Genomic DNA, 27,021 nt, shown 5'->3' with positions numbered 1-27,021 from the left:
GTTAACTATGTATAACATAAAATGCCATCTGTTTTGATTATAGACTGGGAATTGTTGCATTGAGCGTTAAAGTGCTTTGATGGCAGACTGAATGCTGGAGTTTAGTTTTAAAATGTAACAATATTGCTTATTATAGGGAAACTGCATGCCCTTGGCATCACTGATAGGAGACCCAGACACTGTTTGTTAATTTTTAATGTTAGTACTTTCTCTGTTTGTGGTGGTGGTGGGGAAGTGCTGTTGAATTGTCTCAATCATTTGTGTGTGTGTGTGTGTTTTCATTAATCAACTAGTGCATGCTTTCCCCATTGCTCTTTATTTTAATGAAATCTGTGAATGATTTGTCAGGCAGCAGTGATCTCATCAGTAATGTGTCAGAATTAAATCCATTTAGCAGATTACATGGACATTATTTTTATTGTATCAATTTGTTCTTTCAAAGTGGTGTTGCCGCTGCAAACACGTGTATCTCTTTCAAACTAGATTGTTAAAATGTAAACAGTACAATTTGTTTTCTCAAACTGAAGCAGAACAAATAAGCTGTTGTTTGTACCTGCTAGCTTTATATTTAAATCTATGCATTGGCTTTACTCGTCCTTTTAGTCCAGCACTGGGAAATATGACACCAACCAGATGTTGCTGAACTACAACTCCCATCATCCTCAAACAGCATGGCTGATAACAAGGAATTATGGGAATTGTAGTCTAACATCTCAGGGCTGTGGGTTTGAGCCTCACATTGGGTGAAATATTCCTGCATTGCAGGGGGTTGGATTAGATTATCCTCGTGGTCCCTTCCAACTTTGATTCTATGAAAGACACATATCTATTTGATTTTGAGTATGTCCCCAATGGTTTGGTTTTGAACTGGACTCCTATAGTAACCCCAGCAAGAACTTCCATGGGAATGGGTTCCATAGTTGAACTATCTGTCCTGAATCTTCCAACATTCAACTTTTCTCACTCCAATTTCTCCATGCCATGCACAATTTTATAAACTTCAACCATGTCACCTTGTACTCACCTTTTCTCTCAACTGCTGCCACCTTTCCATATATGGGAGTCTCTACCTCTCCTTCATCGTTTTGGTTGCCTTTTTCTGGCAGTTGACTCCCTGTGGTGGCAGAATTTGTGCTGGATTAGGACAGGGGTAGGCAACCTAAGGCCCAGGGACCGGATGCGGCCCAATCGCCTTCTAAATCTGGCTTTCGGACGGTCCAGAAATCAGCGTGTTTTTCCATGAGTAGAATGTGTCCTTTTATTTAAAATGCATCTCTGGGTTATTTGTGGGGCATAGGAATTTGTTCATTATTTTTTCCAAAATATAGTCTGGCCCACCACATGGTGGACCGGCCCATGGCTGAAAAAGGTTGCTGACCCCTGGATTAGGACATAGGTTTATACCTGGGCATCCCTTCATTGTCGCAAGGAGAATAGGGAATGTAGTTGTTGTTGTTGTTGGCCTTCATTGTCATAAGTTTAAACAGTCCATCCAAACACAAACAATATATAAAAGACTAGATGCCCACCATTGAATAAATCAGGCAATTTTAGATTTAGCTTTAAGAATCTCGAGGGAATGTAGTTACAAGTGGTTCCTTGCTCCATGGATTGTGCAACAGGGACTTGCTTTGGAACCGGGCTGAATGCAAATGATTTCATTCTGAGGCACGTCCATTCTGAAGCAGGTTAGAGAGGCTTCCCACAATTTCTTACTGTAAGTGCTTTGCTATGGAGATGGAAATGATGTAGTATCAGTACTGAGAGTGCTTCTTCTGTTATGCTCCAGCCCTTGTGCCCCAAGGATTTCCCCCTTCCTAGCCTTCTGTTTTATTCAACCTCACAGAAATCCTACAATTAAAACAAAAAACTGCAAGCCCAATACCCTTGCACTATCCAGGAATGCAGATGTCTCTGCAGATGTCTCCCACCTGGAAAGGGGGCCTTTGTTCAAAAGGCCTTCAGTTAAGAAACCGGTGGTATATTTATCATTATTTTGTTAACTTAGATCTCATCCTACTTCCTGCAAATGCAATTTAGCACATTGTTGTTTGACATCATGAAATAAGCATTGGTTACACACACACACACACACACACACACACACCAGTATTTGTTTGAGTTGGTTTTATTTCTTTTAAGTTTTATGCTGGACTTCCTTCATGTCACTCTTGAAATGTCCCAGGACTGACATGTTTTTCATCTTCAGGGGGAAATACCCACTCTCCAAGCTTTCCCAGTTGTCCAGTCCATGCTATTTCCATTGAAAAGTCCTGTCATAGGTTTGTAGTACTCATAGGACAGGATGGTAGACCTGCAGGTCTCTGTCTGCCTCAATAGATGGAATGTGCAGAGGGAGAAATTGGGAGGAAAGTTGAAACGGATGGAAGAATGGGAGTGGGAAAACCTGAAGCAAGCAATTCAGATTTCTGGCAAGAGTGATCTGTCCCCCCGCCCCAGCAGCTCTGCAAGACAGTGCTTTGAAAGGGATTCTGCAAGATGTCAAAATCTAGATAGCAATAGAATGCACTGACATGAGGGAAGATGTTCTAGGATGTTTGCAAAGAGAAGAGCACAAAATCATTTTTGCATATAGAATGATGCTTGTCCCAACTGTCACAAATTAGTTGACTTGAGGACTTAGCATCATATCATTTTGGAGAGCTCACAGGTATCTTTTCAGAGTGCTCTCTGACCTTTTTTCTCTTTTTTGCAAATGGAAAATGAGGGAGTTAAATTAACAACCCTGGAGTATCTTGGCAATTAGTGAAGAGGATTTCATCCGCTCACCCTCATCATTTTCTCACACTTTGGGACAGGCAGGATATTTTTAATTTGCAACCGTTATTTCAATCTGTCATAAAAATAATTCTATAAAAAATTGCTTTCGTTCCAATTATACTGGAACTCTAAGCTGTGTTTTTATTTCCATCTATAAGTTAATGTAAAGCCTACATCAATAAATGGAAGGGAGAAACACATACACACTCAGAAAATCTGAGTGTGATATTCAGTTTGTTGATATTTAATGGTAAGATATTCACTAGCACTGAAAAATACATTAAGCAGGGCAAAATATGACATCTTGAAGTATCTGGGGAGAAGAAGACATTTAACATTTCTCTTGGATGTATTTTTCTTACTGTGAATTAGAGTTCTCTAATTCCCTACCCCCACCCCCATTTTCTGATGTGGAGCTGGATTTTGACAGAAGTAGTTTTTTCTTAACAGATTATTTGCTGGGTGGTAATGGTGGCCAGCTGACTTTTGCTTTTAGTGACATGTAATGCAGCTGCCTTAGACCATAGCTGGACATTTAATTGTGGCTGGAATTCTTCACTCCCCAGGCTGAGAGGCCCAAGGTCATCTGATGTGTTTTGTGGCTGATTGAAGGTTTGAATCTTGGTCTCCCAAATCCTGGTTCAACGCTCTAGCCCAGGCACAGGCAAACTCGGCCCTTCAGATGTTTTGAGACTACAATTCCCATCATCCCTGACCACAGCTAGGGATGATGGGAGTTGTAGTCCCAAAACATCTGAAAGGCCGAGTTTGCCTATGCCTGCTCTTGCCACTACACTCTAGGACTCAACTTGCTCTTTCTTTAGATCAAAGTACCCCCAACCTGATGCCCTCTAGATGTTGGAAAGTAATTGAACCTTTGTACAGACAACTCCCAATTTACGTGGGAATTACATTATGAGGCACCATGTGGTTACATGAAATCACACATATATGAAACACCATTGGAAAAGCCTGCAGACATGTTGTAAACCTTTGAAACCATTGAAAAACCCTTAAAAAATCAGCAGCACTTACTGGATACCAAACTCCACCACAATCACTCCCTCCAAACCTCCTTGTTCAAACTTCAACTCCTCAGGCTTCAATGTTCAGTGCAAGAGCTCCTGGGATTGCATTTGCAAAGGCTTGTGAGATTGCTAGATACTGTTTTTGTACCTTTTTTGCCCTTTCTGGGCTGTTTTAGGGCAGTTTCCACCATTTAAAAAGTCGCTTCCAGGTTTGATGCAATGCATGCTTGCGTGTCAATTGGTTGTTGCCTGTAGTTGCAACATTTCTCGCTCACGTGTGAATATTCACCCCTCTGCCAGTTCTGACTGGACAGTTGCCTGGATCCATTTTCCCTGTAAGCTTTTTATTCTTATCTTATGTTGTGAACCTGTAATGTTAATACTGCTGAGTGTGTTACTTTGTTTTTATCAGTTTCCGTGAATGAATTTATTTATTTTTTAAATGATGTGCAGTGTGGAAAAGTTTGCTTTGTACATGTTAATCACACCATCCCAGATCTTTCTTTCTTTCTTGAATTTTGATTTTTTAAACAGTTTGTAAGCAGCCCAGAGGACTTGGTTGATGTGCGATATATACATGCAACAAATAAAATAAGAAAGGAGGAGCTAGTGGATTTGTTTCAGTATGCAGAAATGCTGTGCTGTAGTTTAGTTATTTATTAATGATTTAAACTTAGGCTGCAGGCTTAAAACAAGAAAGCATTCTTGGGGTGGGGGCTTTGGATATGGCATAGATGTTGATGCACTGCTAAAGAGGGAAATTGCCAGTGTGACAGCATATATGCCATCAGAAGACCCCATGGTGCACCCTTGGAAACCTCTGCAGTGCTGGCTATGTGTGTCAAGGGTGGCAGAAGATTTGCAGAATCCTAAGCCTTCTGGTCCCAAAGTGAGCCCTCAGTGAAACCAGCCTTGGAGCTGGTGTACTTAATTCCCTTCCATCCATTGCAGTGGGGGGCAAAAAGAGAAGTGGTGGTAAAGAACAGAACCAAAAAAAGTGAAGGGAAAGGTACCCACCCTACCCACTCACTGGGTATGGCAAAGCAGAAGTATCTCTTCCATTCATGGAGTAATTTAACCTCCATGTGCACTGCTTAACTATATCTGCACCTTGCACTTAACGAGTAAATTAAGCAGGACGTGCAATAAAATGGTTCAGGTATTAATCTAAAAATAAACATCTCACCAGGAGTGCTGTTATAAATATAAGCATCACTGAGGCTGAACTGTTCAAACTGATATTTGTTTGATGATTACCTTGCCGTTCCATCCCGCCCCCTTTGTTTGAGTGTCATTCTATAATGAGCACAGAGTTTTCTATGTGGAGAGTAGAAGCCTACACAATTATGGTTCACGTTGACAAGTTAGAACTTTTGTTTTGTTATTAACAGGTTTGGCAAACATCGAAAAGATGACAAGATTGAGAAAATAAAAGTGCAGGAAGCTGTTACTTCAGAAGAGGAGAGAATACGAATGAAGCAAGAACAGGAGAGGTAGACTTGGTCTTTTGCTTAAATCTTGATAGAGATTTTTTTTTTTTTTTTACGTTTGGTAATTTACATTCCACTGGAGTTCATTTTTAGTCAAATGACTCAGATACAAATATGTTTGTAGAGCTCATGTAACTAATGGGAGAAAGCAGAATATATATTGGACATCAGCTAGGATAATTTGACTATATTCAGAGGCTGTTATAGCAACCAGGCATCTGTTTCATGATTTGTCATCCCCACTCCCCCTTCTTTACAGGGGCAACTGGAGTAATAAGTACACCTGTGCTAGAATTGATTGTCTAGACACTTTCAAAAACATTAATATTTATATGGAATTGGAATAAATTTTGTATCTTTTCCTGAAAACATTTGCGTATCTACTTTTGTTGATTTTACACTGTGTCTTCAATTGAATTTGAAACTCCTCGCTGGAAATAAATATTGTCACTGGAGATCAACCTTTTCCTGTTGTCCTGTAGTGTTGTGTAGATTAAATAGCTGGGTATAAAATAACTAGTGAGTACTCCTTGCTGGAGTATTTCCCCCTCAAATTTAAGATCTTCGTGCTTTTATATAATTACTTCTGTCAAATTCCATCTGTATAAGCCCAGTTTTCCAGTAACCAACCAAATGCATCCCCACGTACCTAGCTAATGCATACTTCCCCAACTTTTCAGTGCAGTTATGCCCACAGAAAGAAATGTGTGCCTGGAATAACCTGGAATTGCATTGGATAAGGAGGCTTATATGAGGCAAGAGCTGTGCGTGTATACAGCGCTGCTCCCATGTGCATAATGGACATCTGGACCAGAGTTCCTAGCTACAATGATGCACCAAATAACATTAATTTAATTCTCATAAATGCTTATATCTGAACGCAGGCCTGCAATTCCAGCCTGTCACTTCCAGAGCACTACAAAATCACATTGAAGTCAATTAACTTGATTAGCTTTATGATGCAACAGTTGATTCTAAATTGCTGCCACTATTCCTACAACATTTTACTTTGCAGTGAAGCTAAACACTAACAACGATGGCTATTTATAATTCAAAAAAATATTAATAGAAAATAGGTCGCTGACTAATTGCAGCGTGCTGCGGTATTGACGTTAATGAAGCTATTCCAGTTTAGATTGCATGTTGAACTGTAGTCGGATCCCTTTTTTAATTTGCGTCATTAAATTACCTTGGAATACAAATATGCGCATAATTTTATAAGCAGGACTACACATGTCTACGCATTTCATTGTTTGTTTTGATCAGAAAACTCTTAGTACTTTACACTGGATGTCCACCAGCAGTTTTGAAAATTCTTCCCAGTATAAAGTAGGTTCTTGGGCTGGGATCCAGAGATGCCTCTATGTACATGAGGGGTGGGCATCATTTGCTTCTGACAGCAGCCCTCGTGTCTCATAGGGTGCTGTCCTAGAGCTAAACTTAGCAAGCTGCCAGTCTTCGGGGAGGCTTTTCCGGGGAAATAGAAACTGACGGGGGAAATATGGCAAGACACATTCCCCTCCTTTTCTGTTAGCATGGCTTCAAATGTTACAAAAAAAGAGAGGAGGGAACCTGATAAAGCAACAGAAGAAACAGTTTGCTTCTCATGGTTTTCTAATGCAGGCACGAAAATGCATGCTTTTTTTATTTCTGATTCTGGAAATATAAATTGGGCTAATTGTAAACATACCCTCAACAGTAAAATTAGATTCATGTCCTCAGTTTAAAGCAGAGGTGGGGGAATCTGTGGTTCCCCAGATGTTGCTAAGCTGCAACTCTCATCATTCCTGACTGTGGCTGATTGGAGTTGCGGAGTTCAATAGCATCTATGTTCCCTAGCTCTATATTTAAAGAGAGAGATCTTGATAGCCAATCCCTGGTAAGGATCACTACCTTGTACCTTTATTCCTACTATTGTGTAAACCCAAGGAACAGAAGCAATAATCCATCTTAACATATATTTTAATAAGTGATGGTATGTTTGTTGTGCACTGTATTTACTATGCACTAATGTAACACATGGGACATGGGTGGCGCTGTGGGTTAAACTGCAGAGCCTAGGACTTGCCAATCAGAAGGTCAGCAGTTCGAATCCCCTCGACAGGGTGAGCTCCCGTTGCTCAGTCCCTGCTCCTGCCAACCTAGCAGTTTGAAAGCACGTCAAAGTACAAGTAGATAAATAGGTACCGCTCCGGTGGGAAGGTAAACGGCGTTTCTGTGCGCTGCTCTGGTTCGCCAGAAGTGGCTTAGTCATGCTGGCCACATGACACGGAAGCTGTACGCCGGCTCCCTCAGCCAATAAAGCGAGAAGAGCGTCACAACCCTAGAGTCATTCATGACTAGACCTAATGGTCAGGGGTCTCTTTACCTTTTAATGTATCATATGAACTTAATGACACATGTCTCAAGAACATTTCACAAACTTGGATCACGCTCAAGCTGGGTATGATCGTGCCATAAGCATGTGATCCCCCCCCCATACTTACTTCACTCATACATTACATATCTAAGTTTACAAATGTTCATTCTAATGTGCACATCCCAAATTGTACTGTGAGAAAGCAGCCCTAAATATTAAGCTATGTCTGTGTCTTAACAAATATATATATATATATATATATATATATATATATATATATATAGGGATGATTTTACATGAATTGACTCTCACATTTTGTTCCTGCACCAAGCACCATAATTACTTTAGTGATACATTCACTGGGCGTGCATGATTACAGGGGAGGTGTTGGTCTTGAGATCTCCTGTGCTACTTGTTCCTTTTTTCTTTGAAGTTGGGAGTTTCTTTCCAACCTACTTCCTACAGTGCCAGTTACTAATGTGTTTCCCAATGTAAATTGCCTATGATTGTTATATTCTCATGTTTTTCTCTTTCATTTTATTGATTATTGATTAAGAAAAATAACAGTGTTGACAATAGCTCCTTATTATTCTAAAAAGAACAAATCAGGAAAAAAATATGTTAAGATCCAACCCATTGTAAACTGCTTGGGATAAATATAGTATATAATTAAGGGGACTTTAAATGGCTCCTCAAAGGAAACTGACCATCTAAAAGGGCTGCCCTGAAACTTACTGCTGTTAGGAGAAGCAGGGAGTGTAAAACAGTATAATAAAAAAAAAACTCTGTGGCTGAAACTTTGGGCAATCCTTGAAAAATTTATTAGGGTCCAGTAGAACATTTCAATTTAGACAGTAGCTTGTTTTTAGAAATACTTCTGTTTTTTCTTCTTCCTGTGCTGTTAGTGACACAAATAACTTAATCTCAAATTTGCTTGCTCTAATGATGAAATGCACGGGGGAGCTAGGTTTGGTGTAATGAATTTGCTGTGTAGAACCAAAATGCAGCGAAAGTCCACCGGGGTCAGAGAACAAGTGGATGCTCCATTAAAAAATCAATCAGGGCCACAATTATATAAAATTATTTTGCCCTGACTCTATAATTTTAATAGTGTTTTGCTTGCATTGTATTTTGCTCGAAGTCTTGAAAGTATTTTGTTCACATTGATTAGAAGACAAGCAAATTAATGTAGCTTAATTTTCCATTGAACGAATTGAATTAAGACTGCCATTTTTATACAGTATCCCATCTTGTATGAAGCAAGACTGCTCCAGCCATTCTTGCTGTATCCTTGAAACCCACATAAAAGGAAGCTATTTCAGGAAAGGAGATTATTAAGTGTGCCCAAATATATAGTAAATACTTCTTTACCCCCTTTATATTTATATTATATAAATATCAAACATGGCTGATAAAGTTTCAATTCCTGATACTGGCCAATGAAAATAAGGCATGGTCCTATAATAGTACTCAAGTAATATGATCTTTTTTAAAAAGTACAGTAGTACATTGCATTCTACACATGACACATATGTCAGTGCACCTGTGCTGATAGAATGATAGCATTTTGATCACCATGTAGACAAAACTAGGAAAAACAGATACTCTCCCACAGATATATGACCCTTTCCCTTAATTATGCAATTATGCCATTCCCTATTAAGTTCAATATAGTAAGATATTCAGCAGAGACAGAGAGAATGTGTTAAGCCTGCAGAGGGGGTAACAGCACAGGATTATACAACTCCCATCTCAGTTTAATCTTTGCAAGGATTCTTGCTGGAGTCTCAAGGCAAAATGTGAAGACTTGCTAACTGAGAAAGAGGCAGCATGAAGCAAACAAGGTTTTTCCATACTTGTAAACTTCAGCTCCTGCAAGAAGCCACTTTCAAGGATTTAGAGTCCAAATCATAGCAGGGCAGAAGCATAGTGGTAGTTTCTCCTGTCATCAGTGATGTCATGGAATCTACGCAATAGGTGCCCGTGAATCATATTCAAGACAGCAGTCTGTTGCAGCCTGCTAACTGGGAAAAGAACTACATCCTCCAAGCAGCAATATATTGTGGCTTGAATGCGGGGGAAACTGTGACATTACCGAAACAGAATTGCTTCCTTAAGGGAAAATGTCTGGATCCCATGCAACAAATGGAAAACCGCTACACATTTATCACACTAAAAAAATTGATTTTCCAGAAAGGCCCTAAAGAAGAGATTTGAGAGGTGCAAAAGCTTACATTCCAAACATTTATAATCTCTGTACAGCTTAGATATGCATCCTTGTCTGTCAGTTCTTTTCGCAGTTTGTATTAATTAAACAACGATAATAATACTATTTAGATATTTATTTATAAATGCATGTTTACTTGTTAATCGCTGTCTTGGTTTAGAACAGAAAAAAATCATGTTGCTAGTGGTTAGCTCCCAAGGGCAAGTTGGAATGACATTACTTACAGGGATAGCTAGATTTTGGAGGGGGTCATGATGGGGTTTTCTTGAAATGCTGTTTTAAAATATTTAAGAGCTCCTGACTTTGTTGACTTGCAAAGAGCTTCGGAAGTTAGTGCTAAATATTGATCAGTCTCCAAAAGTTAACAGTTGTATTTGTGCATTTCTAAATGTGAGCCATCCTTTGAAAAAAAAAACCAAATCAACCACCCTTGGTGTTTATTATTTCAAAACTTTGCTACCCTTTTGCTTCTTAGTCCAATAAGATGACATTTATGAAGTGAATCTGTTAGTATCCGTCTCTTTGCAAATTTAGTCAGTGGGTATCAGTGCTGAAATGAAAACAGCCTCTGTCCTTCACAGCTCCTGAACCAGAAGGGGGAGCTCCCCGCACTGGTTTTGTGGGTCTTTCTGATCCCAAGTGTGAAGAAAGTGGAGACAGAAATTTGCCAAGTGGAATGTCTAGGAGCTCATGGGATTGAAAATAATGACTGCAGCAAAGATTCTCAGTCTTGGTTTCTCAATGTATTGTGCATTGCCAAGACTCTTCAGTTGTAAGGATGCATTAGGACGCTACTTTATGTTTAAGAATGTATTATAAATGGCTAAAAGGAGTACAGTAGTCTTTCCAAATAATTTGTACCATGATATTTTTGTCATCAGCCTGTCTCTGAATTGAAAAGTGATGTGAGAAAAGTTTCTCCCTTGGAAGCAGAAGGAAAGCTTAGTGAGGTTTTAAAAGTTATAAGCTTCACAGTCTCTGCTGGAAGTTATATTTGCAACAGATTACTTACCTAAGGCAGTAGGGACCTAAAACACAGTGAGACCTTCTTCCACGTCAAGGCGATGACTGCTCACCCATCATGTAAACAAAATAACTAGAAACTATGTGGGTATATGCACTATAGACTTGACATACATAATTCTTGCCATAGTTAAAATATGAAGATTTCCTGAGACCCAATATTTTGATGGGGACATTCAAGTTTACATTGTTCAAGAAGCATACTGAAGAATCTAATCTTTCTGGAAAATTTAATTAGTCACATTTACTACCATAACTCCATAAATGGTAAAAAACTTCTTTTCTCTCTTTACAAAACCAGCATTCCTCAGTTTTCTCATCACACCAGACTGTCCTATATAAATGTCATACCATTAGAGCAAAATCATTGCATTCTTGCCCAATAGTGCTTAGTGTTAGATGTTACAATAAATTGCATTTATTTAGATTGTGGACACCCAAAGTATAATCATGAAATAGAATGTGCATACATTTAAAGGTATATGTTCATGTACACATTTATTAATAGATAATGCATACTAATTAATAGACTATATTGATATCTTGTTCTGGAGGACTTGGTCCTCCAACAATGGTAATTTTATGTATTGTCTGTTCCCCTTAAGGGTGTTAAAGCCTACGCCTCTCAGAGATAATACAGCCTTTCTTCATCTTCCTTTAGTGCCATTAAAGCTACAAGCCTTTTGCTGTAAAAAAGTATACTAATGAATAGAAATGTTACAAGAACAGAAGTCTTGTGTTTTCCCTTCATCATGCATCATCCATTTTAATTAGAGGAAAGGGTAGTGAGCACAGTGACAAGAGTGTGGAATTAAAATCATTAATTGATGTCAAGCTGAAGAGAGGCTGCTAACATGAATTTAGTGACAGCAGGAAGGAAATTAACCTTATTACTTTATTTAGAGCATTAGTTTATTTAATATTTTTGTCTATGCAAATCCAGAGTGCTTTATTTATGACAATGGCAAAGGACAAATAATTCATTAAAAATGTGAATATTAATTATTTCACAGCAATGAATCTTACAATAGGCTCACTGTTCTTAGAACATCCATTAAAGTTGGTAGACATGGACCTTCATGTGCTTAGATTTTTATTTTCAGGGTCAACATTCTTACATAAATGAATAGGTGGGATTGCTCATGTGGTTTGTGTTAGAAAACCACCTGATGAAAAAATGCATCAAATGGCATTGTTCACTGTAACGTGGACTATAGTGCAACAGCCAGAAAAACACATTTCTTATAATTTTGCATATAGTGCCATTTGAGAAAACTGATTGTATTCGTTTTGTCAGTGAAAGTATGGTCAAATAACAGCAAAGATTTAATGGGAAGCATACTAACTTACTCTTGAAAGGACAATAGCACCATCCTCGCAGATCATTTGTGACCTCAGGGGTCATGATAAAAGAATAGTGAGAGTGTTGTCTACCAGTAAAGGCCATCTGGAGCTATTAAAATATCAGATGGAGTCAGGGCTTCAACAGCAGGATGCTCTTCTGGTGTATTTCCAGAATTCCCAATGAGACCATAATATTTTTACTGGGAAATCTACACTTTGTTTCTTCAGAGCAAAATATTTTCATTGCACTTGTAGACTAGACAAAGAGATTTGGGAGTAGAAACTCTATCGACTGTAAATACGAACTGATATCTCACTTTGGTATTTTTAATTGGTGCAGTAATGTTTTTTTGTTATAGTCTTCTGAATCCTACTCAGCTCACAATTACTTGCACTTTGGCCATGACTTGACACACATATTTGTACATGGACCACCCTATTTGACAGCTAAGGAAAAACAAACATCTCTGTGCCATGTAATCCATCCTAGGTCTTCTCTGTAATGTCCTTTCGCTTTTAAATTTCCAGTGGTCCTCTGCCTTAAAAAGCAACACCAACAAAATGAGCAGCCTGCATTGGTAATTTTTAGTTTATTCAAATGTATCATTCAAGGCTTTAACGGTGGCAATTAGTTGGAAGCTGATTGACTTTCATAGTTGCACTGCATTTCACATGTCGCAGTACCAGCAGAGATGTAAAAGATCACAGGTGCACTCTTGCAGCATCAGACCCTTGTCTGAAATCCTGCAGCTCTGTTGCTAGTTAGTATAGATGATAATGAGATAGATGGCCCAGAGGTCTGACTTGGTATAAGGCAGCTTCACATGTTCCTGTGATCTTATATAAAGATTTAGGGAAATAGTCCTTTCTCTTGAGCGTCATGCCTAACAAACTGTGGCTTGGTACATTACAACATCCAGTACTCACTAAACCCATTCACACCCAGTTACTCTTTGCAGAGTCAGGGCAGTTTACAGGATTAGTAGTGCTGATCTATTTCCATGTCACATTGGTATGTTTACGATAGTTGCGAGGAAAGAACAACAGGATATGCAAGATAGCCAAGCAGTCATGACCAAAGTACAGATTCCTTTCTAGGTAAAAAATAATATATACTTTTTAGAACATCTAGAATACTGTGTGTTCTTTTGGGCAGGTGGTGATGGTAGGTTAGTTGGTCTGCCAGCCAAGACTGATAGCTTATAAAACAGAAACAGGGTTTCTCCAATTTGACCACCCCATACTTGCAGGGCTTAGGGCAGGCATAGGCAAACTTGGCCCTCCAGATGTTTTGGGACTACAACTCCCATCAACCCTGGCTAACAGGACCAGTGGTCAGGGATGATGGGAGTTGTAGTCCCAAAACGTCTGGAGGGCTGAGTTTGCCTATGCCTGGCTTTGCGTGATACAGATCTGAAGTCTTGAAAGGCACGCCCATTACAACTCTTCCCTCTCCCTGCCACAGCAGATGAGGGACCCTCTTAATACCAAATAACCATTTAAGGATGATTCATTCTAATACGCAATTATTGGAAGTGAGCTGCTCTTATTGCTGTTAAATTTAACAGTGCCGGAAAACCTATCAAATTATCCAACTTGCACTACAGGAGTCCAATACTTTGCAGCTAAAAGCGCTTAAACATCATGTTTACTCTAATTTTTAAAGGCAGCGGCAATTATCTGAATAATCAAAGGGATAGTGAATTCTCCGCATGTGTCTCTGATTTGTAGCGTTAGTCAAGCTGTAACATGCATTTCTAAACTACTTACGCCTCCAGTCATTTTGGTGCTGCCTGTGTGCTTTCATACCAATTTTATACCTCCACCCTACCCATAAATGCAGTCGGGGGAATTTTGTGTTGCTGCCTCACATGGTAAAGTGCCCAAGGGTGCTGCTGTATCAGCCTAGATCTGTGCTATTTGTTCTTATTGTCTACTCCAGGGGGAACCAACATGCTGCCCTCCTGATATTGTTGAACTCCAAATTCCATCATGGCCAATGGCTAGGGATGATAGGAATTGTAGTTCAGCGATGTCTGGAGGATGTCAGATTGACTACCCCTGGAGTAGACAATAGGCATATATAGTGTGTCCTGATAAAATGTATTTTTCTAAGTGCACCTGTATGATACACAATATTTGAAAATACGTTCTTTTCAGATCTACACTTTCCATGTGCAGGTGTAATTATTAGTAATGCAGCTAAAAAACCAAAATGTGTAGTTTCTAAATGGGAATGGCTAATATTTCTAGCCATAATACTACTGTATTAAACATTATCTAAATTACATTCAAATGTCTATAATACATAATTCACAGAAGAAATGTGGCTGCAATATGTGGAGATGCTTATTTTCTTATTAATTATAGGTATTACTCAATGAGATATTTATACAGTCAATGAGAAAGTTTTCTATTGATTTAAATAACGTCAGCTTTTAACCTTCCGAGATATTCTTACAAGTTCTTTATAGAAACCATAAAGCGGGATGGCTAAAAAGCATTAAATAATCTGTGAATAGATGAAGGGCCGAGTTAGATTAAATATAAGATTAAAACCTCCACCATATGCTTTTAATGGTAAAGGATACTGAAAGCACTGGGTTGCAATGTGATATCATTATGGTGTGAAATACATCATCATACAAACACCAATGATTAATAATTACCACATGCAACAGAATCAAAGCACTTGAGTTTTATGAGACAATCTGCAAGCAGCATATGGCAGGGTAAGAATTGTTTGAGTGACAGCATCTTACCTAATGAGAAAACAAGTTGAATATCCAGAGTAAGGGAGTTCCAATGCTAAAATAAATAGCATAATAAAACTAAAACTCTACAATGGCTATATTCAATTCCACTGTTGGAGGCAGTATCTGAATATCAGTTGCTGTGAATCACTTGTTAGGAGAATGCTGTGGCATTCAGGTTATGTTTCCAGGCTTTTCATGGATATTTGGTTGGCCACTGTGAGAACAGGATGGTGAGCTAGATGGGTCTTTGGCCTGATCCAGAAGGTTCATCTTATGTTCTTGGGTATAATGAGCCCATGGAGAAGGAGGACAGGAGGAATAACACCCAGACAGGTATTTGGTCACATGGAAACATTGCTGTGCTGCCTGCAACTTGCAAACCTTGAGTTACGTATGTTATATGTGTCTCCCCATCCACAAAATTTCTAAAGAGTTAGGAAATGTACTCCGGAGTTCAACTCTGGCTAAACCCCCATGATTCTTAAGTACTGCACTCTAGCACTTTTGTGATCCCCCCCCAGTAGGTTTTACTTACCCATGAATATAAGCCTTTTTTGCACCCAGCTTTCAAATATATTTCTAGCCTTATTTCTCATTTCCAGAATTCAAGCCAAGACTCGAGAGTTTCGCGAGAGACAAGCTCGGGAACGGGATTATGCCGAGATCCAAGAATTAAACAGGACTTTTGGATGTGATGGTGACTCAATGTACGCTGGAATTGCTTCATATAATTCCTCCATAAATAGTGGCACAATGAACAATAGACCACAGAGCCCTAGGGAAGGGCCAACGGTTGAAGCGTTATACGCCCAAGTAAAGAAAGCACGCAATTCCAAGTCTTCACCTGCAGACAGGTAGGCACCAGGCTGCAGTCAATATTCTGCTTCCAATGTCTGGTTTGTATTTTATTTTATTTTATTATTTTTGGCTGTGGGAGGTGACTGTTCATCAGCTGTAAAGCCAGAACTGCATTTTATTAATGGCTTTTTAAAAGCCTTTGTAGAGAAAAATATTGAATTCACACAAATCAAGTCATAATGGAATGAGCAGTACAATCTTTTCAGATGATCCTAACACAATTCATCATCTCCTGGAAATGCTTTTGGATCCAAATTGCACTGTTTAGTATAATTCAAATTAAAGTCAAACTTGGAACAGCTTCTGGTTCAATTATTGGCAGTTCTAGTAATAAGCTGTGGTGCTTGTGGGTAGCATTTGACTTTGGTTTTCTGGGCCAGTGCCTGGGAGAATATTGCTTTTGTTTTGGAAAGGGGGGTGCAAACAGAATTATTTAGGCCACTGTTTCTTGACCCCAAGGTGGGTCTCTCTGTCAGCCTTTTGACCGTTTCACACCAATTCCTGCAATAAACAACACATTTTAATCTTGAAGCTTTAGAACTGACAACCTAGCCATACCCAATTCCCAATTTCCCTCTTGCCCAGTTTAAAAAATGGGTTTTTTTTTGTTTTCTGTTTTAATGATTACCATACTAGAGGTTGCTGCTAAGCTTGTTTGTGGACCTTCACTTAATTTGATCTATGATTGGTATGCTAGTAACAATTCATACTAAGCTCAAAGTAATAAAGATACTCTTTCATTGTTGTTGCTCATATTCCAAGCTGAACTGTAAGACTGGGAAAGAAATGCTTTTTCCTGTTCACAGCCACTTCTAGGCAGGTCAGGTTTCACCAAATCCAGTGCCATGCATGTGAAAAGAAGGCAGGCAAGATATAGAAAGTATAAAAACCAAACAAAGGGGTAGAAGTAGAGAGTGGAAAAAAAGAAGTGAAGGGAGTCAGGGTATAGAAAGATTAAGAATTTGTAAGAACTCTGTGGGCAGAGGACATAGAAAACATGCTTTGCATTCAGAAATCTCCAGTTCCAATCTCAATCATTTCCAGTTAAAGGCAACAACACAAAGAAAGATTCCCCTGACTTCCAATCAGAGTAGACAATACTTGAATATATAGACCCAATGGCCTGACACTATAGAATTACTTTGTATTTTTATAGACTAGAGCAGTGCTGGGGAACTTTTGAACTATAGGCCAGCCAGGCCTCCCCAATTGGCCCATGAAGTCATTTGGGTCAAGCCACACCACTTGTTGCATATGGGATCAGGTGTAGGGCAGGTAAAGACATGGGTGAGCTAAAACAGAGGTTGATTATCAGTAGCACCTGCAAGGTTCCCTGCCCATCATTTCTGAAGCACTGACAAAGAGCTGGTTGTTGCAGCTTACAGAGTTCTGTTCATGGCAGCCCTTTTGATCACCTAACCATCCAGGCAGTGATGATCATTGGGGCTTCCATGAACAGCACTACAGTTGGCTAATTGCCAAGGTCTTTGTTCATACCAGTTTGCAAAAACTAGACACAAGACATCATTGTGATGTCACATGATTGATGGGTGGTCGCACCCCAGGATTAGGGATTATGACAAGTTTGACACTTGGCTTTGCAATGTTTTCCATCTGAGAGGGGCAAATGGCTTTTCTTGCACCTTTCCCAATAGCAGACATCAGAATATCTATCTATGGGGCTATTTTCTAACTGTAAGCTGCAGAACCTATTGTTTCCCTTCTCATTATAGGCACAGAATGCGATTCATCCATCTCAGCCTTAATACAGGGCCATAACTGCACTCCTATAATTATGCTAAATATTACTGTAGATGGGACCAGTCTGCTGCTTCAAGCTTTTTGTTGCATTTCCCAGCCCCAGCTTTGCTCGATCTCCTTTTATTGAGCTATTTAATTTCTAATACAGCCATTATGGTGCAGCACAATATGCTGTGTGTAATGCCAAGAAAAAAATTACATTCGGACCAAAGGTTGTTTTAAAAGTTTTCACCTGAACTAAACTCTAAGGAAAATGGTCCAGCACATAAGTGCACTGTTGCTGAGAAAGCAATCTTAAATCTTTTCCAGATTTTCTAACATTATCATTGTGCTTCATGTGAAGCTACAAAAAGGATTTGTCTTAAGTGCATTTTGTTAGTGTTAATATGTAGATTGGCAACAAGTAGCTCCAGGTTTCAGGACCCTTGGCGGGCAGCCTCCTGTATGAATGGGGCCCTCCTTAAGTTCACAATAAGGACCAGCTGCTTCTTGGCATACACAATTTTGTATTTCCTACAATGTCCTAGATGTTGCATGTGCCCAGGGCATTGTGGGAGAAACAAAATGGCAGCAGCCATTTGGCCATCATATGTTTATGGCAGGCACCGTTTTGCTTTCCCATAATGCTCCAGACCAACACAACATCAAGGACATTGGGGGGGGGGGGACAATATGTCCACCGCCAACAAATTTGCAGCCACAAGATCTGTGTTCTCTGGTAGTGGGGGGGGGGGGGGGCTAAACCAGGTAGGCAGGCATTAGTACAGTAGGACCTGCTTTGGTGCAAGCTGCCTGACAATGTAGTGTGTACATGTTGCTAGGCTTGAGTCAAGATGTGGTTGAGTCTACAAGCAAGTCTATAGTCAAAAGTCCCATTTTATATTAAGGGTCCCATTGAAATCACTGTAAAAAGTTAGTGATAACAGTGTGAAGGTTTTGTTAAAATTACACCAGTTTCCATCCTGATCCTCACAAGTTTATATTCCAATAGATTTTATTCCAATCAAGTAATTTCCATTGAAACATAACAAAATGTTCACTGGGTAATGTTCAAAGAAATCAAAAATTAGTTATTTTCCATTACAAACAAATGGTTGGATTTTTTTTACCAAACATTTCTCATTAAGAATTCTCTGGCATTGTTCACCAAGAGTTAATTTTAAGTTCGGCTAAAGATTTATCCATGGTCAATGCTACGTTAGTTCCTTGTTTTATTCAGACATTATTTGGGAATCCTAAGCTGTATCCCCCCCCCCCCGAAATGGTTACCTCTTCATTATGAGCATCAGAGAGTCACAGAGAGTTGGGGGAGGGACTCTAGATGGAGTTTATAATTGGTTTATTTCCTTCTATTCCTTCTGTTTCCATACCAAACAGTGTCTGGAGAATTGTATTCCTGTAGCAAGAGCTTTTAGCCAAGCTAAGAAGTGTGTTGCTGGTGCGTTTTACATCATAGGGAAGAAAGAAAGAAAAAGACTGATCAATACTGGCTGTGGTTGTTATCATTATTGCTATAATAATTATTTCAGATTGAAATGATGCTGCTAAATGTCTGTCTGTCTGTGTGTGTGTGTTTGTGTGTAAGGAGAGAGAGAGAGAAGGGTCAGGGAGAAAAAGAGAAGGAGGAGAGAGAGAATATGCTGTGACCCACCATCCAGAGAGAGAACCCCATGAAAAGACAGCTGCTAATGGACATTTACTGGCTGTCGCTGTGCCATCAGTTTCCACCAAGAGTGCATTGTCCTCAAATATAATTGAAATGAAATGGGCACCGTGCTGCTGTAAACCTAAATAGCTTCAAAATAGTAGGCTAGAATCACCCAACTTGCTGCGGACACTTTAATGGAAGCGTAAATACCGTAATCATATGCTTTTTGCATTCGCTTTGCCATTAAAAGGAAAAATACGAAAAGGGAGACCTATGCTGAACTGGTTCCTGTTCCGCTAAAAGTGGAATCAAGTTATGTCATAGGAATATATAGACTGAAGAATTTTTGGCCAGGACAGAATATGCAGGGAGAAAATTCATCTCGTCCTTTGTTTAGTCTATCGGGGGGGGGAAAACATAAATGTTGATTTTTAAAAATTGTCACACCTGATCCTGATACACTGCTGTCATAGGAAAGCAATAGACCATTTTATTTTGCTGTTGTTTATCTCGTAATATTTACCTCAGCTTAACTTCTGAGAGGCAGTGGATTATTCAGTAATACAATTTAGAAATGCACTGAAAAAGAATAAAAAGACTTGCTCTCGGAGGCCTCTATATAAAAACCACCTTCTGAGTCATATTTTACCAGAGCTGTAAAATATTACATAGCAATATCAAGGTAAATATTTCTTTAAAATGGAAAAGCAAGATACTAGAATATTATATTAAACTTCATTATTTGTAATGTCAGTCATGTGAATGATCTTTAAAGGCTGAGGTGCCACTGCATATAAATCTAAGCTTTCTGCCAAACCTATAATAGATGGAGAGATACAAGTTATTCCTCAGGATAACACTTTCTGTAAGTGCTGGAAATTTATTTCTTTTTTCTCTTTAATGGAGAGGTTTAGACTTGCTATGAAGTCGTACCTTAGAACTGCTATGGCAAAAGTGAAAGGTCACAATTTTATTACTATTCCCAGCCACAATGCATTCTGGAGAAAGCCTGTGGATTTATTAACTCCCCCCCCCCCCCACACACCTTTTGCTGTGGTTACTTATAAGTCCCCAAATGGGCAAGCTTGCTTATGTTGAGTTGCACCTCGTTCGGCGAATTAGTCCCATTGAGGACAGTTTTAATGAGACTGCTAGAAAGGGAATGCTTTCACTCAACATAGTTATGAAAAACTGTGTGAGGTTGCTGTTTGTTACGTGCGCCTCAGGATCTCGAAAGTCAGTTCAACTGCTGATGGCCTCAAGGACAGCCAGACCTGCTAAACTTTTTTGAGAAAGGGGCCTGTTCCCTTTTGCTAAGCAAAAGAAGGGGCCCCTGAGGCAACTCACCTTCTCACCTCCTTAAAACAGCATCAGCATTGCACTCAAACATTGCTCTCTAGTGTCCATGAGTAGGGCTATGAAAGCCCTGCTTGTGAATGAGTGCGCCTACTCAAAGGAACCTTGGGATTTGATACCTTTCATTTCACAAATCGAACCCTGCCAGATACCTAATGTGTTCCCTTTCAACTGACCTCGGAAATTTCAGTATAATAGGCTGAGATCCAAATGATCATGAGAATAGTTTCATGAACCTAAGCAATGGTTAAACTTGTTGTCTTCAAACCTCTCTCACACACAAAACACCCACCCACACCATTGCAAACTACTTTTGAATCTGATAGGTGTTTAAGGCAACTTATGATCCACCATTGGGGTTTGCTGTTGAAAGTGTGAGAAAGCACTTTCAGGGGGGAAACACGGATGCAGAAACTTTGTGTGGCTAGAGAACATAGGAGCCAACTCCTAGCGGCTGTGGGCCAACCACAATAAAATATTTGAGGGGGCCGTGCCCCCACAAAGTTGATGGGCATTCCCATTCAAATGGTCTGTGTGTATTGCATCATGTAATCAATTATGTGGGGTGGGGCTTACCTGGGCCCCCACAATATATTATTCAGGTTGGCATCCCTGCTAGAGAACAAAAACTTGATAGACTTTCATGTCAGATTGGTAGCCAGCATACAAAGGAAGGCCCTGCAGGACAAACTGTACCTGCTATGTTCTATAATATATGTTGTCACATCAGCAGAGTTGCCAAATCCTGGAAGTAAAAAAAAATCTGGTATGTGGATTTGACCTATGAGCATGTTATAGTAGCAAGCACAATGGCAAAGGCTAGAGATTTGATAGCCCTGAAAAATGGAAGAAATCAGGGAAAAGGCCATTTTGTATTCCCATCCGTTTTTGGCAGGCATGTGCCAACTAGTCTTGCACATTTATGCACTTAGGAGATGTCATTAGGTTATCAGGTGTTGTGGACTAGGTCTTGCAATTAGCTTGCCACTATGAGGCTCTGAGGGTGAATCCCCAAACCTGATTCTAGGAACCAAAGCATGAGATCTGACAATCCAAAGGATTTGACAGATGAACACATTCAAACAGCCTGGCCTCTGATATGAAGCTGGACAAGTTAATTGGTCAGACTTTTAAAATTCCAGCTAATTTCCTTCAACATACCTGTATTCTTGTTTGGATAATATGTATCTGGTGAGTATTTTTTTACTGGTTTTTCTTCAGCTATTGGTGGGTTCCCAGTTGTTACCACAAACCCTTCTGTCTGGATTCAATGGGAATATGAAAAATAACCTTTTCTTGTCACCATAAGCAAGCATATCTTGCTGAGGAGCAGGGAATATTGATATTATAGACAAAGGTGGTCATGAGCATCACCAACACCCCAAAAAATCCTGACAATGACTGACTTCTGAATATTGCACTTGATTTATAGACTTTGATATGCAGTTTTCTATTTTACTGCTGCTTGTAACGTGAACCGAAAGGCCCTTCATCTGTTCCCCAAACACACCAATAAGAATCGTTTGCTCTTCCACAGACTCTGAGTAAAGGAAGCAATTGGTCCCACTAACTTTGGTATTTAGTGGTCTTAGGTTACTACTCTCCCTCCTGCCAAGACGGATGCAATAAAAATCCGGTTTTAATATAAATTCATGAGGATTTATGCAGAGCCCCTATTGTGAAGTATATTTGCTGTGACTCTGTTCAGTGTTTGGGTTATGACTTTGAAGGTATAGCGGGGAGGATTCATAATGAGTGTTAGACAGATATTCTTGAGTCTTTCTAGCAAGACTAAGCTGATATGGCTGCAAAACTAGTTAACTTTGCAGTTATAATGGACAAATAATTGTGGCTTTCTTGCCCCATTCCCCCCCCCCCTCCTTTATCGCCTTAATGAGGTTTGTTTTATAATCAAAGGGCTGAAACTGTTTGTTTATTATTCTTTTTTTCAAAGCCTGACATGGTTCTTTAAGACATTCTATACATGGGAGAATGTATGGAAAGATAAGAAAGGAATGGGCTTCCCCTAGCAGGTTGCAAAACAGGAAGAGAATGAGAGGCCCACCCAAAAGTTCACCTTATAGATAAAATAATTGAAGGTCACTTAACAATCATTCTTTGTTATGAGCTAGCAATAGCTCAATCCAGTTCTGCAAATGTTTTACTTACGCACAACAGCTGTCAGTAGCAAGCCAAGAGAGCTTTTTTAAAGTACAATTTACTTTAGGAGTGAGTCAGAACTTGTCACCCTTAATCAGTGTAATGCTACAATTTATATGCAGAAAAGGAATGGTAAGGCATGTTACTGCTAGAAGATGAAAAAGGAAAACTACTTTTGTTTTCCTCATGTTACAGAATGCCGCTTGTTAATATGGAAAATCTTTGTAATCACAACAAACCGCAAAACTTGGTCATCTCAAGATATCTGGGGGTGCGTTTAAAAGAGTATTAGGTTAGCACAAAATTATTTGCCTTCAGGTCACCTCGGTACTCTAAAAATCTCACATTTTTGAGATAAATTAAAAAACCTTAAAATGTATCTATGCACAGTCTGAGAAAATCAATATTTTGTTTGGTTCATGAAAAAAAGTGGTGTTGGGGAAGGGCTGTCGCTCAGTGGTAACATGCCTGCTTTGCATGCAAAAAGTCCCACATCCAATCCCTGGCATCTCATGATGGGGCCAGTAAAGACTTAAATCTGAAAATCTGGAGAGCCATTTGCAATCAATGTAAACTAATCTTCCCCTGAGACATTCTGTGTGTTTTTTTCATTACAACTCCTATCAGCCCCAGCCAACATGGCCAATAGTCAGGTACGAAAGGAGTTGTAGTCAAAACTGATGGAGGGTAGCAGATAGAGGGAGGTTGCTGAATTCAGAGGAGTGATGGAAGGCAACAGCTCAGGAACTCCCAGGGGAAGAAGGCTCAGAGCTCAGGGATTGGTGGTGGGACAAAAATAAGTGAAGAAGAGAGAACAGACTGGGAGGAGGTGGTGTCAGAAGCTGAAGAGGCAACAGGGTTTAGTAAACAGGCAGAGTCTGTGGCAGAGAGCAGTCCAGACTCAGAGGCAGGGAAGGAAGATAGGCCAGGAGGCACTGGCGGAGGAAGAGCCATGCAGGGAGAGCACACTGCCCCTGGCAGCACGATCCTGGTGGGGTGGCATCGCAGCTGCCCCCCCTACCCGCACTGGGCACTACGCCCCTATGGGTGGCACACCACACCCCCAGGACGCATGCCACGCCCCCAGGACACCCGCCAGCCCCACCCCCACCTGCTCTCCGCTGCCTGGTGCCAGAGCATTAAGCTCTGCCACTGCCAGGAGGCAGTGGAAACAGGCTGCAGAAGAATCCAGGGAATCTCCCCCTCCTACTGTGACCAGCTCCCCTCCCCCTCCTGGTCTCCCAGAACGCAGAGAAATGAAGAGGGCAGAGCAATGATTGATAAGACAGTAGAGCCTTAGGCTGCTGGGTGACAATCCTTAGAAAGCGGTGGGAAGGCAGGGACCTTCAGTCCTCACAACAGCCACATTGGGGCAAGACCTACTGGGAAGAGCTGCTTTGATCAAGTCACTTTGAATGAAGGACACTGGTGTTATTTTATTGCTGCCCTATTCCTGACTCTGGCTCTTGACAGGAGGCTTGTGTAGACAATACTGAGCTAGAAGAACTGACACAGTATATACAGCATCTTCTCATAAAAGCATCACAGGCATATCAACATGGTCTCTAGACATCCTTAGCTGTCAGCTCAGTTCAGCTATTCATCCCTGTAAACCTCTAGACCTGTACTATCTGATGGATGACCATGGTGTTATACATCAAATTTCAGCTTTAGCTGTTGGTTGCAGAATTTGACTCATAATGTGAAGCTTTCAATGAAATAATTACTTATTCAATGTACAGTAATATATAATAGAAATATAATATAAAATAGAAATACTTAACAGACCAGTCATGTCGGTTCTGTCCCCCACCCAACAAAAGTCCTGCCCCCCTAACAAAAATCATGGCTACGCTCATCATGTAAAGGATGATGGGAGTTGTAGTTCAAAATACCAGGACGATACCATATTGGCTAACCCTGGCATAATGACACAGTATTGGTTTTATTAGATTTGCAATTCTGTTACACTGATCTGAAAGCTTAAATTTCATGACATACACAATAAAAAGTGCATATGGCATTGGGTGGTTACATGCTAAATGGAGAACTGAAACTGTTCCTTGTGCATTATTGGTACATAAAATGTTACTTCACAGTTGCTACAATCTTATATGTATCTATTAGGCCCCCTTTCCATTTAACTATACTGATGTGGCTGTTCATCTTTGCTGATGCAGTTAGAAGCCACATGGCCTGGCTACCTGGCAAACCACACAAATGATAGACCTGCAGGTTTCCTGACATATTCACAAACCATGCAAACAGCACCTGCCCCTTAGCATGTTCTATCACTTGGATGATTTGTAGACATGATGGAAGCTTAAGTACATGGGTATACATATACACATACACATATACATTTTCTGGCACAGGAGCAGATGTGGAGGTGGTGTCAACCCACTTAGAAAGTATGACTAAAGGATAGGGATGAATGCATCCAAATTGTGTTAATTAATGAGATGTGATTTAAAGGTTGCTGGAATCAAAAAGGCTTATTCATTTTTCATCAATAATCACTCTCCTTAATATTTCATCAAAACTCGCCAATTTGCAGACCACCTTCTAATCTTTGATTCATTAAGACTGCAGACATAATTTAATCTTCTCTCGATTCCCTTTTTTCTCATTCAAAGATAGCCTCTTTCATCTCCATGACACTGTTTAGATGTTTCTAACATTCAGAGGTTGCTAATTGATCTAACATATTCAAAACTGTACTTAAGGCTTAGGCGTCTGTTTAGCAGAAGCATTGCTTCCTGGAATTTGTGTTTGTCTTCAAAGTTTCATTAGATTCTGCTTAATAGGTAACAGTGTGTACATTTTATTATATATATGGTGGAAATAAGAAATATTTGGGCTCCCCCCTCCCTTGCATTAGGAAAATAGAGTTGCATTCATAGGTGTATACTATAAAAAAGTACAGCTTGCAGTTTCAAGGTGACACAACAACAGTTGCTCAAAAGCCATTTCATGCGTGAAACTTGTTATTCATGGTGTTTTCAAAAGCCAGATAGAAAGATGTTGCTAAATTCCCCATGGAGTTCAAAGGTTCAAATTGGATAGCTTGGGAGAAATGTGGAAATGGAACAATATTGGAGAATAAGCAGGAGTGCCTGGAATGGAAAGGTTGAAGCCCTAAGTTCATTTGGTCATTGCTTTTAGGGCTTGTGAACCAACTGAAATGAACTGACTATCCAACATAACATTTCTCCTCAGCTATACTCAAAAGTACTACAGCTACCGCTAGATTAATCTGTGGTGCCTCTCACGCACAACCAAATAAAAGTGCTGGTATTCGCACCACCACAGTCACCAGGTTTGTGTAGACCATTCCAGAAGTGCCCTACCTGGTGTCAAGTCCCCAGCCCAGTCCACATGCCCAAAGCCCAAAGAGATCCTGGAGCATCCAAGCTGAGGTCCATCAACATGAACCAACACAGTACCTTAGCTCTGCTGCCCTTTTATACTTTGCATGCTGATTGCAGCATCTGGGCTTGATGAGGCAGGTGACCCTCACTTGTTCCAATCCTCCTCCAACTGGAATCACATGCCTTTTCCCACAGCTAGCGAGCTCCACCTGGCCAGCTGGGCTGCTTCAGCCTCTTGGAGAGCCCTGCCCACTGCTCCCTATGCCTCAGAGCCCACCGTGTTTGTGAAACCAGGGGGCCCTCTGGCAATGGATCCTGCTTCTCTGGTTCCTGCGCACTGACCTCCACCCCTCATCATCCTCCATCACTCTGTGAGTACTTCCTACACCACCTCTCTATCCTCATCTTGCCCCAGTGTGTCCCAGTCCCAGCTACATCCCTCATTGAAATCCTTTCCCTCCTCCCTGTTGTCCTGCCAGTTCAGGACACAACCTGAGCCTACGATAGAAGGGTTCAAAGCATTATATTCCCAGTGGGTTCTGTTTCTCCCATGGCTGCTGTCCTGGATTCCAATTGTCAGCCAACATTGTGTTCTGCCCCCCCCCCTTTGTCCAGCCTGTTCCCACTTGCAAACTGCAACTGTTTTTCCTCCAGTTTACATCATCCCCAGCTGCAATCCTGAACCTCCATCCTTGAAAGCCTTACATTGTCTTCTGTGAACTACCCAGAACTCAAGGCAGGGTTTGCTGCCTTGCTGGCCAATAGCGTTAGCTTTGTGCTTGGGTTTCATCACTCTTCCCTTTGTCTTCTTTTAATGGCCTCTCTCTCCAGGCAATTACTTCACCTGGGAGCCAGCCTG

At 40.3% G+C, this 27,021-nt stretch overlaps 1 protein-coding gene across 8 annotated transcripts in view; it reads left to right on the top strand.

Annotated features, from left to right (window-relative positions):
- PARD3 (par-3 family cell polarity regulator) overlaps positions 1-27,021 on the top strand; it is a 556,151-nt gene that overhangs the window by 429,886 nt on the left and 99,244 nt on the right. For 4 of the 8 annotated variants that reach the window (XM_083406076.1, XM_083406075.1, XM_083406070.1 and 1 more), the window contains 2 exons: positions 5,201-5,302; positions 15,611-15,862. In XM_083406076.1, coding sequence (XP_083262202.1) covers positions 5,201-5,302; positions 15,611-15,862 — 354 coding nt within the window. The remainder of the gene's footprint in view (positions 1-5,200; positions 5,303-15,610; positions 15,863-27,021) is intronic. The other 4 variants (XM_083406072.1, XM_083406071.1, XM_083406074.1 and 1 more) reach the window with 2 other exon arrangements.

The sequence above is a fragment of the Podarcis tiliguerta genome (genome assembly GCF_965153285.1).
Source record: "Podarcis tiliguerta genome assembly, chromosome: 12".
Classification (NCBI taxonomy): domain Eukaryota; kingdom Metazoa; phylum Chordata; class Lepidosauria; order Squamata; family Lacertidae; genus Podarcis; species Podarcis tiliguerta.
This window is presented reverse-complemented; position numbering and strand designations above follow the sequence as displayed.